Genomic DNA, 18,155 nt, shown 5'->3' on the forward strand with positions numbered 1-18,155 from the left:
TGTTTCCCAACCTTGTGCCTCCAGCTGTTTTTGAACTACAACTCCCATCATCCCATGACTAGCAAGACCAGTGGCAAGGGATGATGGGAATTGTAGTCCAAAAACCGCTGGAGGCACAAGGTTGGGAAACACTGATTTAGAGAGCAAAAGTCAGTTGGTTGAAACTGCATGATTTTTGCTCTGAGTTCCTACTCCTGTGAGGAAGCTTTGGCCATTTGCTTTGGATTACAACTTCCATCATTCCTCAACATTGGTTGGGCTGGCTGGGGCAGATGGGAAATGGAGTCCCTGCCCTACTCTGTCATTTACACCCCTATTTTCAAGTAATGTGATGCAATAAACCTTATTTTTCTCCCATCCTCTTGCTACCTGCTTTGATGCAATAGATTATTCTGTTGTCCGAGAGAAGCTTTAAAACATACTGTGAGAGAACATTGCTCCAGTTGTTGCTTATTCAAGAAAGGCAGAAAATATAACCAGGAAATGGGTGTTCTCCTGTGTTTCCCAGCTGTGGTTGTTGGGAGGGCGTGGATGGGTAAGCTCAAGGCCGGCCCAAAGCAATTTTCTGCATCAGAGTAGAAAAATGGCACCCTCCCCAACCACAGCCTTTGTTCCCAAGGCCGACAAACTTATTTTGGCAACTGAGGCAGAAAACCCTATGCAAACTTTCCCCGCTTATAAAAAAATACAGCAAGAATAAATTGAATAACAAATTGCTGCCCCTTTTTTCATAACACCCAAAATCAGCTGCTTGTGAACAGGCCCTTAATGTAAGCTGCTTTTGAGTTATATGGTAAGAAAAGCAACCAACAAATATATTAAATAAATAAAATACATAAAAAACTTAGTCTTGTCTACCTTAACCAACAGTGACTTTCCAGGGTTTTGGACAGGAGTCTTTCCTAGCCCTGCATTGAGAACCTAGGGTTTATATCTGGTTTCTTCTGTATGCGAAACATTGAGATACAGGCCCCCTCAGAAAAGTAATATAATAATAATAATTTATTATTTATACCCCGCCCATCTGGCTGAGTTTCCCCAGCCACTCTTGGCGGCTCCCAATCGAGTGTTAAAAACAATACAGCATTAAATATTAAAAACTTTCCTAAGCAGGGCTGCATTCAGATGTATTTTAAAGATAGAATAGCTGCTTATTTCCTTCACATATGAAGGGAGGGCATTCCACAGGGCGGGCGCCACTACCGAGAAGGCCCTCTGTCTGGTTCCCTGTAATCTCACTTCTCGCAATGAGGGAACCGCCAGAAGGCCCTCGGCATTGGATCCTTAATGACACTCTGCTACTTCTTTGTCACTTGAAATCCCCCTTGTACAATGGAGCCCCCTTAGGTGTGATTTTCAGAAATGCTCAGCCTGCTTTCACTTTCTGAAATCCCTTCTGTCTTCAAGCACATTATATAATAAATTTGGGAAACTTTTTCCCCCTCCAAATCTCTCTGTCTTGCATAGCAATAGTTTAGGTTATCTTTTCAATCATCCATGCATAGAATTATGTCTATAGTTCTCATTATCAACAATGCGAGTACACATGATCATAATTAAAAATTTAATCAACTCTTAAAATTATTGTAATTGAATACTGAAAAATAGTTCAGTGATACAGATAAATGGGTTATTTTCCTGATATGTATTGGCTTCATTTCATCCTCTAATAATTTATGTTTCTAAATATACCCATGAATAAATGGCACACAAATGTCCAATGCAGACCTTTCCAGAGTATAAACATAAAAAGATAATGTACCCAAAAAATCATTGTCGCTTTCATGGGTAAGTTATTGCAAAATCTATCTAAAATTGATGGACTAGATGATTGAATTACAAAAAGAACTGTTAAACAATGCACTTGATTTTGTGTAGCGTAAGTTAAGGTATAAGGTCAGATCATCAGTGCATGAACAGAGATGTCTGTAGTAAGAAAAATAGACATTTTCTCCTAGTCTGCTTTGAAGTAAAATACTAAGTCAAGCGTTAAATTAACAATATTATCATAAAAAGCATAGTGCTAATTCTGTCTGGGGCTGAAACCTGGGGACAATGCTTTTATAGAAATATGAGTTTGGCATTAAATTAACAACACCCTGGCTAGGATGGAAATTTTAATTCAATTAAAGATTTTCAGCAGTATCATAGCAACTTTTAAGGCAGGAGAAAAATATTACTTCCTCAAAACAGCATTATTGTCTTATCATTTTGAGGAGGAAGGACAATATGGTTGACCTTAGAGATCCAACACAGTTGCTCATTTTAATATATGCAGGATTGTCCTGTACTAACTAGAAAAACTATGTGGAAGGTGCCCAGAAAGGAGGAGATGATTGCAAATTGCCTTCCTGTTTCAGAGCAGAAGGATAGTCATAGGAAATTAACTACTGGGAAGGTGCTGTAGTTCATTGATAAAGGTTATGGCTAACAAGCAGAAGGTCTCAGGTGTAATCCTTGGTATCTTCAGCTAGGACTGAGTAATAAGACTTCTGCCTGAAACTCTGGAAAACAGCTATCAGTGAAGACCAGTCTTTCCCAACCTGATGCCAGATGTTTTGGACTAGAATTCCCATCAGCCCCAGCCAGCAAGACCAACAAGCATTTTAGTCCAACAACATCTTGAGGAGGACACCAAGTTGTGGAAGGCTGATGTAGACAATACTAAGCTAAATGCACCAGTGTTAAAGACTGCTTCCTGTGTAACGTTGAAAACGGACTACATATAAACTTCCAATAAATTGAGTTACCATATTTTTTGCACCATAACACTCACTTTTTTCCTCCTAAAAAGTAAGGGGAAATGTCAGTGCGTGTTATGGAGGGAATGCCTACGGGTGGCATGTCTACGGATTTTCCTCCTCTAAAAACTACGTGCGTGTTATGGTCGGGTGCGTGTTATAGAGCGAAAAATGTGGTAATTGTCCCATATCTTGTCCCATGCTATCTACGCCAATTGCCTGAGACTTGGGCAGACATGTTTCCAGCCGGAAATCTTTTAAACTGGAGGTGCTATGTGGAGACATTGTTATCTTTGAACAAGGGAATTGTCTGAATAATATATATTCTTTGTATATACCAAGCCTTGTGTTTTTATCACAATGTGCACAATTTTAACTCTTATTGTGGCTTGACCACTGCATGAGAAAAGGGAGACAGATGCTGGGGAATGGAGGAGTTATCAGATCAGGAGCAGAGTGTGGTGAAACACAGAGGTGACAGCAGAGGAGCAGAAGCCAGAGATCTTGGATGTGAAGCATGAGAGAAATGAGAGGGAAAGGGCCAAAAAACCATGAGATGCTGTGATTTACAGAAATCGGTTGCAAAATAAATAAATGAAATATGCTGTGTCATAAAGATGTTTGTAGTGAAATATCCTGTTACTAAGGCGAAAAGAATGTGGGCTGGTCAGACTAATACTGTACGGCACAGGAATTCCATCAGCCATGAATTCTGGATGTTAGTCACACAGCAAAGCTCTTTATTGAACTTTAAATTTGGTGGTCCCTTATTTAGCCCCATTGGAAGCTTGTATGCTGAATAGTGGGATATACTTTTTTTGTGCACTGCAGACCATATCCTTGCAGGGTTTAAAAAAATGTACTATAGGTGAAAGAGGCTAACAATTGCAGCAATATTATTTTATTTTAAAAAATAAGGGATGAATGGTAAAGACTGGAGTGAAAAATAATGCAGTCATTAAAGGGTAGAATATGAAACTGGCTTAAGCTGTGGTTCAAAGGACTCTTTGCCAATATTCTTTGGAATTCATTTGCTTTGTTTCGTAAAGTTTATTTTTCACACACTAGCTACCTCCACAGAATCCACAGACTGCTATTTACACTCCCATAAAGTCAAAAAGCAGTTTGGGGAATTGATGTAGGAAGGGCAAATGCAGCTGCTGTGTGCATTCTAATTCCCCCTTAAAATATATAAATCCCCAAACTGCTTTTTGAACTTTGATGAGTTTGAAGAGCAGTTTGGAAAGTTTTATTTTCTGGGTGGCCCCTGAAAAGAACAATCTCCCCAAGTTCAGTTGAGTGAACTCCTCTTTGATCTGTATTTTTTATTTAAAAGAGATGATGCTCTTCACAAGGTGTTTCAATATAGAATAGAGGTCCTTTTTATGAAAGAGACATAGAGAACAATGATGTGTGGATGTTAACTGGGTTCAGAATCTTCCAGAATCCTATGATGTCCACAAACCAATCTACCATAAGATATATAAGAAATATATTTTGCAAACAGGATATCTTTAAAACTTAAAAATACCTATGGGTATTTTTAAAACAAATTAGAATATCCCCAATTTCAGTAAATGGGGTTATCCAAAAAGTGGCTGCCAAACACGATTGCACCAAAGGGATGAGCATCTGAATTCAGATTGTTTTATTAATAGGAGATTAGTATTCAGTAATGGTTGACATGGTCCAGATTAAACACCCTTGCCTGCGTGCCAGGGTAATTAATTAAGGATTATCAGAGAGCATTGAACTGTCCATATGAGTGATGGAGGCAGATGTCCAAGATGGAGCAGATTGCAACCAGTGCTTAGCTTAATTGAGGAGAAGGCACAGCACAACAAACCAAGGATGCTCTCAGGCAATTCACTAACCTTGCTCCCCCCTGTAGATGAATTCTTGCAACGCTGTCTTCGTTCCCATGTGATAATTAGGCTAAATGTCTGATGGTTTCACCTACTGGTTGTGATTCTGTTGTCTCTCCGTGTCTGTGCAGAATGGGAAAAGAATCAGGTCCTCACAGCTACCATGTAAATTAAGTGGAGAGATACATAATTTTTTTAGGATTAATTGATAATTTTTATACACCAACTCCCCCGCTTGGATCCTACGTTGCTCCTCCATTCACAAAATGCAGAAATTAATTGTTGTTGTTGTTATTTAAATTTATACCCCGCCCAACTGGCTGGGTTGCTGCAGCCACTCTGGGTGCAGCCACTCTGGGTGGCTTCTAACATTCACTCAATCTTCTTCCCTGACTTTATACTGTACTCACCATTAATGTCTCATAACAAAATAATAATAATAATAATAATAATAATAATAATAATAATAATAATAATTTATTATTTATACCCCGCCCATCTGGCTGAGTTTTCCCAGCCACTCTGGCAGCTCCCAATCGAGCTGCTTATTTCCGTCACATCTGAAGGGAGGGCATTCCACAGGGCGGGCACCACTACCGAGAAGGCCCTCTGTCTGGTTCAAATGTAAGAAATGTAACTGATCTGTAGTAAAGACTTTACAACCTGAAAAAAGAGACAAGAATCAGGTCCTCACATAGACATGCATTTGTACACCAAGAAAATATTGAATTATTTTTTTAAAAAGTATTAAAAAGGCAGACATTAGTAATAACAATCTGATCCAATACAAAAAGTCACAATAACTTTGAAATAAACAACTTATATCAAATAAAGCAATATTCAACAATATCAGCAAATAATAATTAAACAGGTTACACTTATCAGTTACAATGAAGAATTACTAAATTCTAATCAATAAAAATAACAGCAAGTCACAATGCATGAAATACCACTAAACTACTCTGCCAACTTCTCCACCTGATATTCCCTGCACTGCATCCCACACCATTCCTAAGGGTTAACCAGCTCACAGGTGCAGATTTTCAAGAGGGGACAGCAGGCTGTAGAGCAAAGGGGGAGGCAGGACCACCCTTTTCTGTGAATATAAACTCTACTCACAAAAGCAAAGCTACAATAGAAACCAATGGGCAGTGCCCTGATTTAAATATTTGTTAAGAGTTTGCTCACATGATGCAGAGAACTAGTATCATCCACATTTCAGCCAGGACCTGACATGAATGGCACATTCAAATATACATGATGGGGTAGTTTCTGATCCATCCTTTTTGAAAACAAAGACAAAGCTTACGTGTTTGAAAGGAAACCATTGCTTTTTATGATGGTTTTGTGTCCAGATAAATCTTCTCCATTGTTTGCTTTCATTAACTTAGATCTTTCAAAGGCTTGTATTAAATGTCCAACCTTTTCCTCCCACCCGCTGTCTGTAGTACAATGAAGAACTGCACTACGTAGAACCTTGCTTGAATGGAACATTAGTTCAAGCAGACAGAGCCAACAAAGAGGTAAGAAATAATGGAAATGGTATGAAACAGCAAAGGCCATGCATGAGATGAATACCATGATTTCCTAATGGATGAAATCCCATTGTTTGATTGGATGCAACGTATGGTTCTTCTGCTCGTTTAAACGACAGGTGTATGATGAGGCTGCATATGATCAGTGGAGATATCACTGAAGTGTGCCTCTTTCAGGTCAAGGAATGAGCTTCAGGGGCTCCGTATTTCTCCTTTCAAAGGCAGGGGAGCATCTGAAACCCTGGAATTCTTCAGTGTTGAGGGGGCTGAGTGCAGAGTCGAGCATGGCTTCAGTAGCCGGCTCCTCCTCCTCCTGCCATGGAGCCAATCTGATAGAAGCCAAGGGAAGCTGGCTCATCTCTCCAGATGAAGTTAGGCAACCCAGTGCCAATGGGTTCCTGGCTTTTTATGTGGGGAAATAAAACATTTTATAAAGTGGCTGGAAATGTTGCTCTGTTAGTGCCATACAAGGACCACACAAAAAAGTCCCATGATACAGGGTGTACTTCTTGCTTAAAATAGAATCTGTATCAGACAACCATAGCAATATAATAAGTATTGTTGGTTCTTTCATAAAATTCCCGTCTATTATTGGACCAGTTTTAGTCTACGTACTTGGTATAAAATCCACCAATTTTTAGGCTTTCTTCTTAATCTGTTCACTGTGTGTTTCCAGAAACAGCTCCTCACTGTGCTCATTGCTGTAACAATATTACCAGGAACTTACCCAGTCTGCCAGAAGATAATTGCTTTCAGTATCAGAATGTAAGCAAAGTAAAGGGTGGTGCAGGCAATCAGATACACATGAAGTGGTCTGGAATACTTGGCAGCCGTGGAACATTTTAGCCGATGTCTTCGTAACTGAAGCTAATGAGACTAGGAATGGTTTTGAGGCTTTCAGCAAACTAGGTGACTGTGTGGTGCATTAAAGTTGGGTGGAACTGACATCTGTTGTTGGAATCTGATACAAATGTTCAAGCTCACGGATTCCTTTCTTTGGGCACAAAGGGAAAAAGAGAGAAGCTAAACTTGAGCTTACATAAAAGTAAGTAGGCACTCCAAGCAGAAAGGGCCATTGACAACAAGAACCTCAAATAGATGTGACCAATAAAGGGTTAAACAAGAGTGGGCTGCAGACTCTACTCTTGGCTCTCAAAACAAAGATCTCTGATTAATTCATTCTTTTTTTCTGCAGTCTAGAAGAGCCATTAGCTTCATTTCCCTAGATGGTCTTTGGAAAGCATTGTGGAGATTTGTGGTGAAGTGGTTGAAATCTCCCAAAGCATGTGGGGAGCCAAGTCGCTTCACACAAATGGCCCTCCACCACACATTTCTGTTTGAAATGGCCACCCATGTGGCAACGTTACAGTATGAACTGAACCCAAGGTGAAGTTCTTACTCCTTCAACAACAAGTTTGATCTTGCAAGGTGTTGTTGGTCTCTGTTGGTTCCAGTATGGGCTGGTAGTGTCAAATAGCTACCTCAGCTGAACTGCCTGGGAAGGCTCTGCTGATACTCTAAGAAACACAGGGAGCTGCCTTCTCAGACCGTTTGCCCATGTAGTCCAGTATTGCCTGCTATGACTGGCAGAGGTCTCTCACATTACCCAAACTGTATAGAGTTAGGCAAATTTCCATGGAAAGCAATGTGCTGTAATTTATGCCATTAATATGAGTAAGGGGGGTAGTAATGACAAATGTATCTAGATATATTGTGGCTTTATTTTACAATTGTTCTTAAACAACCCAGCGCTTTAGGTCCATGTATAGTTTTAAGAATGCTATGATTTTGGATCTTTCTTAATGCTTCATTCTGTATTGTTTCTGGTGTTGTTGTTTTACCGTATGCGACAGTCTCCTTCTTTTTGCTTTTACAGATGTTATAGAGATATATATATACATGTTTAAGATTTGGCTGATTTTTTTAAAAAAAATCATTCTCTTAGATACCACAGAAAAAAATGTAGACCATATTCTTAGCTTTACAGTTTGCATGTTGATCTGAATTATTTTTGACAGATTGAATGTGCTGCTTTTGCCAACTGGTGTTAAGCAATGGTAAACTGACAGCTTGCTTAATGCCATTTTATTCCATTATGTACTTGTTAATTAGTACTTGGTGCCACAGTAATTATACTATTGAATAGTCTGAAGATTAATTGCAGAAGCATCCTCTTGTAAAAACATGTGTCCTGTGATGGAAAATATCTTCTGGTTTTACCGCCTTCTTTGGGATGAAAAGAGGGGTGAAATATATTGTGTTCTGAAACCATACAAAGACGTTTGCCAAAGGGTAAAGACACTATGCTATACTATACTGTACAATACTATACTATACCATACCATATAATACTATACTACAAACAGGGCCCTAACATAGTTTTGAAAGACTAAAGGAGCTGTGGTGATGACTGTTAAATTTTAGCATGGTATAACACCTACAAAGCAGAAGTTCCAAAACGTCTTTAGCAATTCATAATCCAAGTTTATTAAAATATAGTGCAACATATCTCTGTATTATTATTATTATTAATAATAATAATAATAATAATAATAATATAATTTACCCATCCTTCACCTTAATGTTCCAATGAAATATATTGGCTATAACCAGATTAGAATTCGCCTCTTGAAAGTTAGACTGTCAATTATTATTATTATTATTAATATTATTAATTGCTTGTATCCCACCCATCTGACTGTGTTGCTCCTTGAACATGTTTATGTCATTTTTGAAAGGTTCTAGAAAGCCTGTTATCTGGGTTTGAGTTAAAGGAGAGCTCAGCCAAGAGGTAGTCTTTAATTGTATGTTATTAGTTCATCAATCTAGAACATTCTGTGTTGTACCAGTGGGCTTCCAGTTATGCAGTAGGCCTTCCCCTTCTCCTCCTCTCCGCTGCAGCTCCCTTAACTCTGCTCCAGAGGGAGTCCCAACTGTGGGGCTGCAGACAGTCCACAGGAGCACTGGATGCCGCCCAATGAGCATAAGCAAAAACCCCTATGCCTGGCTCCCATGAGAAAGGGGTGCTAGTCCCATTTTCAAGACTCCAATACATTTTTATCTGAGCTATTTTTCAGTGGCCAGATGAAAGTTGTGATTCTATTTACCGTATGTTGTAGCATCTAATTGGTATCCTCTTCATTTTACTGTCCACTCATAAGGGTGAGGGTAAAATTCTGCATCAACATGCTGCTTGGGAAAAAATTACCTACTGCTGAGAGTGGATTGCCAAACCTCAAGAGAGCAAACTCTCTAGATAATGGGTGGGTGGGGGATTAGCAATCATGAGTGGAGGGAAGATTTACCTTGGGACCATTGCACTGGAAGAGGAGGGATTAACTCAGTTATTCTGACTTAAACTTTCCCCTTCCTCTGCTCGTATTAACCACACATGAAGAATAGACATGTACAGGACTGGCAGCTTTTCTCACCCATAATTAAAAGTACCTTCTGAGAGAATTGGGAAAATCTTAGATACATCCACACACCTTATTAATTCCAGCATAATAGTTCTGGTTCAATAGTGTTTTCCACCCATAACCCATAGCCTGCCAACAGCTGTATTTAACCAAAGGCAGGGGCGGGGGAGGGGAAATGTTAGGATATCCAGTCTAGGGTCTCCCACATCACATCTCATTTGGCCCTGCAATGCAACATTTCTCTCTATGCTCCTTGCACAGATCAATGCAACAAATAAGTTCCTACTCTGTATACATCCCACCCATCTTAATTACAGGCATTTTGTAATAAAAAGTTGTTCCAGTAAGTATTCATGTTGTTGCTTTTTTTTTTTTTTACAAAAAGTTTAAATTGTATCTACTTTAGTTGAGACTGTTCATTTGTCAGTTTATAGACAAAGAGAGTTTTCAGAAACATCTGAATCAAATGAAGTGTTTTAATGAATTGAGTTAAGTGGCAAGGTTAGTGTCAGATATGACAGGGTGATGTTAAAGTATTTGATATGTTTACATGAACAGCATGCACTAGAATAAATTTATGGGGAGGAAGCAGGCCACCTAGTTCCAAAATGTTTTATTAAGATGTTCTGTTTCTGTTATAAAACACTGGTTTTGAATAGTGTATGCTTTCTGGTGTGTGCAATATATGCAACTATGTGGTACCAACTGAGTTTCCAGTTGAAATTAGGTACCATAATTTGATGCAGTCAATTTGTTTTGCATTTCTATTATGCTGGCTTCTCAGTCCCATTTGAAAGGGTTCCCATAAATGTGCTTGGGCTGGTTCATTGAATTTCCCAATATGTTGCTGGAGGAGGCTTGTGATGTCTTACTTTTTATTGTGTATAGAACATCCTTTGCAAAGTGGGATGCACACAGTGCTTTTTGGGGGGAGGGGGGAGAGGAGGAACTCAAGGGTACTCAGTACCAGCACCCTTTTTGTTTTGTTAAAAAGTGTGGTGCTTACTGTAACAACTTCATTGTGAGTACCAGAACCTATTTTTCTAGAAAAAAAAGCACTGGGTGTACACATATACTTCTGTGTCCCATATGTGCAAACCAAGAAGCACACAGTGTGTGTGTAGGGGGCACACAATGGATTATGCCTTTCTATGGGGATAGGCCACCTAGTGATACTCCATGTGCAGTGTGAGGTTGGGGCTCACACAAGCCTGAAACTACACACTGTGGAACCATGTGAACTACCCTCTAGAAGGACGGCAGATTCAAATTTCCATTTTAATGTAGAACAGTTGCCACAAGTGGATATTCCTATCAATTTCCATGTGGTCATGTCAAAGTGCCCCTCTTTGGTGATATGGCAAATTGCCATGGCTGTAAAACTTAACAAACATGGGATTCAAATGTGTATGTGTGTGTGAGAGTTTTATCTCTGCCCCCTTCATCCCCCAGCTCCTCCAAGTTTCAGGAATAACTTGGACAGAAGAAGAGCTGGGGCTCAGAAGCACTGCAGTGCAGCTGTACGCAACCACCCCTTGGATCCCAGCTGACATGATCTTAGGATCTAGTAGTTTGTGGTCTTGCAATGTGGGGGCATATCCATAAGAACTCTTACCTTGATATGTAAACATTTATGGGAAAAGCAATTCTGTGGTTAATCATCTACCTCTAAAGTGGTCATGTGGGTCGACCTTGCCATATTCACTCAAAACTAAAGTTCAGTGTATGGTGAAATTTGCAATCATCCTAAGTATAATGCGGGAATCTGGATTTGCATCTCCTTAAGCTAAACAGTAAAAACATACATTTCTGCTCTTACATAGTACCAGTCTGGTTTATATTATAGTTTTGTTATTAAGCTGGTCTTGCCTTTCAGTGTATCAATTTGTAAAACATTCCTTTTTTTTTCCTTTTCAAAGTGGGAAATAGTGCAGACAGTATTTTATCATTGTCTGTACTTTTCCTGCAAAATTACAAACATGTGCAATTGCCTGGTTTAATACGTGTTTAGTTGGGCCAAGAGGTTTTCATGTCTGAGAAACTCCATATTACAATTTCCTACCTCTTAGGAATTATATGACTATCTGATTTAATGCAACTCCACATTTACGGCAACAGTATCGCAATTTGCATTCTTGCTTTATACATTAAGCTCTCTCTCACACACATTATTCTAAATACTTCCAGATGAAATTAAGTTGACAGAGCATCTCAGTGATAGATACATAATAAATGAAATTAGGAATCAACCCCTATATATATTGCAACTATAGCTGTGGCAATGAGATCTATAATGCTGGTTGGCTGAACTGGTATAATGACACAGAACGTTCAGCTATCTCATTTATGTTCCTATTGCCCAGTCAATTTATGGCACTATAAAAGCATTTTCCTCATTTGTTGTGCCCAGTCCTCATAGGTTTGTTTTACCTTATTTTTTTATTAAAAAGAATGTATCCCATCTTTTGGTAGCATCCAAGGTGGATAGCAATATACAATCAAATTTCAGAGTATAACAAAAGTTGTTCCTTCCTCTCTCTGCAGCAATGTGAACCTTCTGTTGAATTTTATTTCATCAGCACAGGGTCATATCCAGTTGTGTCTCTTTACTCACAGAAGTCTTCCATGAATAGGAAGCGGAGGTAATTTCTCCAGTTTTTCCTGCAGCCACCTACCAGACTTTCCTTTAACTGATTGGAGCAAACTGGAATCTTATTGCATCGACCTAACTAAAGAAGAGATTTATACTCTTACTTTGGAGTAAACATATATATGGCTGGGTTTTCAGGCTTCCAAATTATTGGAGCCAAGTTGAGAACAGGAACCCAGTTATGAATAGGTATCTGCTAGCAATACAATTGACGTGTAGAATTGGAGAATTTTGAAAAAGAAATTCCCCAGTTTGGAAGTCAAGAGTTAATTATAGGCCAAACTGAAATTACTCAAAATTTGAGCCTCATATTTGAAACGACTCAACACCAACTCTCCCTACTCCTACTTAATAAAATATGTTCCCTTTCTGTTGAAATTAGCTTTCTGTGGCAATGATAGGTACTGCTGCTGGGGTCTTTAGCAGGCAGCATCAGAAACATGTGTGCCAGGTTCTTGAGAATTGTGATCCAGAAACCCTGGGAAACTACAAAGTTGCATCAAAGTACAGGTGTTGTATCCAATGCTGTGCAAACAGAGTTCCACTCATGCTGTGGAACTTCTGTTTTCCTCTCCTCGCATGCAGGTTGCCAAAATATGCTCCGAGGGTTCCCCAATCTGATGCTGATTTTGAGGGGCAGGGATGGGGTGGGGTGGAGGGTACAGGGGGAAAAAGGAAGTTCTATGGCAAACATAGAAGTCTGTTGTGCCTTCAGAGCTGCAACTTTGGATATAGCCCCAGAAATCCTGGTGTTCATTTCCTTGAGCAATCTCAGCAGCAAAGTGCGTAATGCTGGTGGTCAACAAAAGAGGTTTAAAGACTGTCTCAAGGCAAACTTTAAAAAATGTAGTATAAACACCGACAACTGGGAAACACTGGCCTGTGAGCACTCCAGTTGGAGAACAGCCTTTACAAAAGGTGTCATGGACTTTGAAGGTACTCAAACTCAGAACGCAAGGGAGAAATGTGCTAAAAGGAAGGCACGCTTGGCAAATCCACACCATGATCAACTCCCACCCGGGAAGCAATGTCCCCACTGTTGAAGGATGTGTGGGTCCAGAATTGGCCTCCACAGTCACTTACGCACTCATTGTTAAAACTGTGTTTATGGAAGACAATCTTACTCGGCTATGAGTCATTGCCAAAAAAGAAGAAGAAGAACTCTTGTCCGTTTTGTTGTGTTTAAGATATCCTGTCAGCCATCCCAAGGTCTTTGGATAGTAGATGGGGAATAGATAAATAAATAAATTTGCTTATTTCCTGAGTACACACAGTGAAATTCTGTTTACATTGGTGAATATTTATTTGCCAACTTTTGTAGTGGGTTTTCTTTGATCGTACACTGTTTGTTTCAGATTGTAATCAAAGTTTTCCCACAGTGTTTTTTTTGAAAATTAATTGGTTGATTATTCTAATGCATGCCACTGTCTAATTAACATCATGTTAGCATATAAATATAAAGGGGAAAGGCTTATTGCAAGCTTAAAAATTTAAATCCAAAGAAGTACTACTGGGGAAACATTCATGCTGAAGAGGCTAAAAAGTTTTCCCATCTCGTTTCCTATTAATGTTAAAGGAACACTTTTTTAATTTGTCCCATAGGTGCGTTTTGGTACAGTCTAATTCATGGTTTCAGTTTCAGAAGTGCAAGGTTAAGGTGGGTGAGAGTTAGACTGTTCCCATCTTTAATTAGGGAAGTTTATTGTTCCCCATTGGAAATATTCAAAAGTTTAAGTCTGCTTATGTTTTCAGTTCCGAAATGTTGCATCACATTCCTTCCCTCCACTCATACAAGGCACAGGGACTACTTGAAGCTACAAATGGTGTTATATCTCATGCACCAAGCCACCAGTGTTCCTGCTGCCTTTCCAGAATTGTAACGCTGCTGGAGATTGAATGGTGTGGTAATGCCAAGGCAGATGCCATGGTGCACAGGACTCAAAGGGTCCACGCTAGGATGCCTTTGCCATTCCCTTGAGTTTTCATTGACAGTTTCTAGGGTTGGGTCACTGCTTTGTGAGTTTGAATTTTGAGAAACAGTTTGAAAAGCTACTCAAGTAGTGTATCCATAGCAGTGACCAGAGGATGAATGACTGCTGAGAGGAGTGCAGAGAGAAGAAACACCATGGTGCATCTGCAGCAACACAAGTGGATACCTTCCCCACCTGCAACAAAACATGTCTCTTCCTCATCAGTCTCTACAGCTACAGCAGGAGCTGCAACCTTCCAACAGTTTGACTGCAATGGTGTGCTCCTCCCTTGTCTCATGACAGACAGATGCCAACCAACAAAGAACTAGAAGGTTAATCTGTCCAAACCTTGGTTATGCAGATTTTATTTTTAATCCCAGGGATAGCTGCCCTCCAAATGGTACTGAACTACAACTCCCATCATTCCTGACCATTACCTTTGGGTTGATGGGAGTCCAACATCACCTAGAGTGCATCACATTGGCTGGCCTTGAGTTAGCTTTACAGTTAATAGCTGTGCCCATAATGATGTGTGTAGTTGCAATAGGATAGTGAAATTTGCCTTCAGAAGGGACAAGATGCTTTAAGGGAACATGGAATCTCTTGGCCTTTTCTCAGCTTTGAAACATAGTTCAGAGGTTTGCAATGTAACATCAGAGGTTTGCAATGTAACATCATCACCAGAAGCCGACTCTCAAGATAGCTTTATAAATCTGAAGATCTCCCCCCCCCCCCGCACCTCCATCCCTGTTCTAGTCCCTAGATTTTATATTCATGGTATGCTTTCTAAGTTAAGAAGATAAAATGTCACTAGCATTTAAAATGAAACATGTTGGAATGGACATATTTCTCAATGTTTGCTTAAATTTTAATAGCAAAATGCTGTGAAACACATTCCACAATCTTGGCTACAAGATTCATTATGCCTTAACTGCTTATTTAGATCAACAAGATTTTGCCGTTAGGTGTTTTGAAATATTGAGCTGTGTGAACCATATTTACTGGGTCACCATGAACATTAAGCTACACTAATTGCATTGGAAAACCTGCCTAGTTTTGCAGCAGTAACATATGCTTCAAAATTGCCTTAAGCAGGGATTTTTTTCCTTCTTAACTTATGAAAGTTTCATAATATTTTTTCATCTACTAAACCATGTGAATGCATTATTTCACTAAAGAGCAGGAAAAAATGCTTCATAGAGAAGGTTTAGAAAAATAACTCATACAAGGAATTAGTGCATACAATTTCCTTTTATGGAACCCTATTTAACAGTGTGCCACTCTTTTCTTTATTAAATCTAAAGGCTACATTTTCATATATATTTTTGTGTGTGTAATTTTTAGAAAGGGCTGTTGCATACTGAGCATTTTCAGTCATTTAAAAGAAAATAAAAAGATACAGCAGGCAAAACGAATATGAAATAAAATTCATCCTACTGCAAGTATCTTGAGTTCCATAGGCATGGCTGTATTTGTATGTTGCATCTGAAGCAACAGAGCATTGTGGCACCTTAAAGACTAACAAACGGATTGTGTTAAAACAGAGCCTGTGCTGTATTCATAGTACCTCTTGTCTATGCCACCTGTTGGTGATGGTTGTATGTATGCAATCTGCTGACTTCGAGCATTGTGTCTTGTTTGCCTAGGACAGTGCAGGCAGCAGCAACCTCCATTTTGTGTTTCAGATGCCGCTAGTCTCTTGTGAGGCCACACCTGGGCCCTGCCTTCTGGAGCTATGAGGAAGCTTTGTCTTTCTACTTTGTTTGGACTAGCCGTCTTAAGCAGTACAGTAGTGCCCCGCAAGACGAATGCCTCGCAAGACGAAAAACTCGCTAGACGAAAGGGTTTTCCGTTTTTCGAGGTGCTTCGCAAGACGAATTTCCCTATGGGCTTGCTTCGCAAGACGAAAACGTTTTGCGGGTTTGCTTCCTTTTTCTTAAAGCCGTTAATACCCGGGGAATCTGCGCTCCGCAAGACGAAAAAATCGCAAGACGAAGCAACTCGCGGAACGAATTAATTTCGTCTTGCGAGGCACCACTGTATTCCCTTCCTTCCTTGTTCTCCCTTCCTCCTAGTTTTCCCCTTTCCACGGTTGACAATAGAAGTTTGATATTGTGACCAGACAGCCGCCATGTCTTCCTGTACATGAGTCCACTGAATTCCATTCTCTGTGGAGACAACACTGCATTCTTTAGACAATACTTATTGATTAACAGTTAATGTAAATATCATTGAATCTTATAACCTAGTTAAGAAGCCATTGTTCTGTCCGCAGATAACCTATATCGTACGCTTTGGACTTAACTTTGAATCATATATCTTATGATTTTTGTGAACTTGTTCACTTGGTTTTTATTGTTGTTGTATATTCTTCGGTACTTTTTCTTTATAAATTGTCACAATAAATATATCTGACAGGCACACTTTTCTTTAAAAGTTTAAAGCGTTCTTCTTGAAACCAGAGGGGCAAAGACCTGCTTTATTTGAGCTTTTCCCCTCCAGAATTCGTAAAAAGCACCTGATGCTGTTCCAGAAGCCACATTCCTTGATTTTGCCTTTAAGATTTCAAGGGTAGGTGTAATGCAAAAATCTTCACAAATATGTTGATTGAAACACCATTTATTTTCTTCTCACCTCCCCAGCACTTCAGGGAGCACCTTGACAAACTTTTTGCAAAAGGAATCGGAATGTTGGATATAGCTTTAATTGAAGCTTTCAACATGCTCAGTGATGTAAGTTACTGCTTTTTGTTAAGTTTTGTTGTTACTGGCCTTTATAAGTTTTGTATTTTGTTTCAGTTGTCACCTGCTTAGGCTGGGGTATTGTTTGGGGGGTATTTTTTGTTGTGGGAAGCTGTGGCTGTTGGGTTGTTGGGTTTTTTGTATCTTTATTACAGATCTTGTGATTTATGTGGAAACTGTTAAGTTTTGTGCATTTTTTATGTTTTACCTGTACTTATTCTTTACAACTACTTTTGTTATATTGTAGTTTTGTATTTTTTCATGTTGTAAGCTACCTTGAGCATGGTTTAAACTCTGGAAACACACTGTTATGTTTCCACGTGGTCGCTCGGGAGCAAGCAAGCAAATATCTCCCTACTTGGCTGTGAAGACTTGGCTTTGCTGCCAAAATAAACTTTATCTGTCCGGAGCGCCACTCTCCCGTGGCTGACTCAATCGCTGGCAGAATCCGTGAGTGGGCGGTTCTTAAACTTTCCCCAGCAAAGCAGCTTCTTGACGCCCAGTCTGCGCCTCCCCTCTCTGCACGAATGCTTTCTGCGCAAAGAGGGCGTGGACAGCAGAGGACCCCTTGCCTCCCCGCTTCTCCCAGGCAAGGAGTCCTGGGACTGCCTCGCCACTTCCGACTCCTGCACCTCCTCTCCACTGGAGCTGCATTTACTCTCTTCTGTTGAAGAGGAGCTACTTCCCACGATCCCTGGAGGCTCTCTATAATCCATTTGGCTTTTGCTCTCTCCCTCCTGCACTGATGGCAGTTCCCTGACACACACATACATGTATGTATGTATGTATGTATGTATGTAACTTTCTATGAAAAAAAAATTAAATAATGGTTTCCTCCTGCATTCTTACAGAATACAGATTAGTATCAAAAGACACTGTGCTATATTTTTACAGGGATAATTTAGGTAATTTTCTTTTTATCCAGCAGTATGTGGTATGTAAATTTATTCTTCAGAATTACAGGTTGGCACATTCTCATGCTTAAATGTGTTCTTCTTAGTCTACTGAGTCTTGCTTTTCAGACTGGTTCATAGGCTATAGCATTTAAGCTTGACTAATTTTCACTTATAATTTCTTGTATTTTAGTATAACTTAGCTTGCTAAAGAGCTAATAGTTGTTGGTACAAATGATTTTGAAAGATGTGATCGTAACTATGTCCAAACTCTCCCCAACATTTGATAAATTCAACTCCCATAGGTTTCTGCAGGACTACAGAAATGCTTGTTTCAGCAG

The 18,155-nt window shown here is 39.5% G+C and overlaps 1 protein-coding gene across 2 annotated transcripts in view; it reads left to right on the forward strand.

Moving 5' to 3' along the window:
• The window catches only part of CACNA2D3 (calcium voltage-gated channel auxiliary subunit alpha2delta 3), a 494,630-nt gene that overhangs the window by 224,727 nt on the left and 251,748 nt on the right, over positions 1–18,155 (forward strand). For both annotated transcript variants that reach the window (XM_079964982.1, XM_079964983.1), the window contains exons 9-10: positions 6,055–6,129; positions 16,823–16,912. In XM_079964982.1, coding sequence (XP_079821108.1) covers positions 6,055–6,129; positions 16,823–16,912 — 165 coding nt within the window. The remainder of the gene's footprint in view (positions 1–6,054; positions 6,130–16,822; positions 16,913–18,155) is intronic.

This window comes from Podarcis cretensis (genome assembly GCF_951804945.1).
Source record: "Podarcis cretensis genome assembly, chromosome: 2".
NCBI lineage: Eukaryota > Metazoa > Chordata > Lepidosauria > Squamata > Lacertidae > Podarcis > Podarcis cretensis.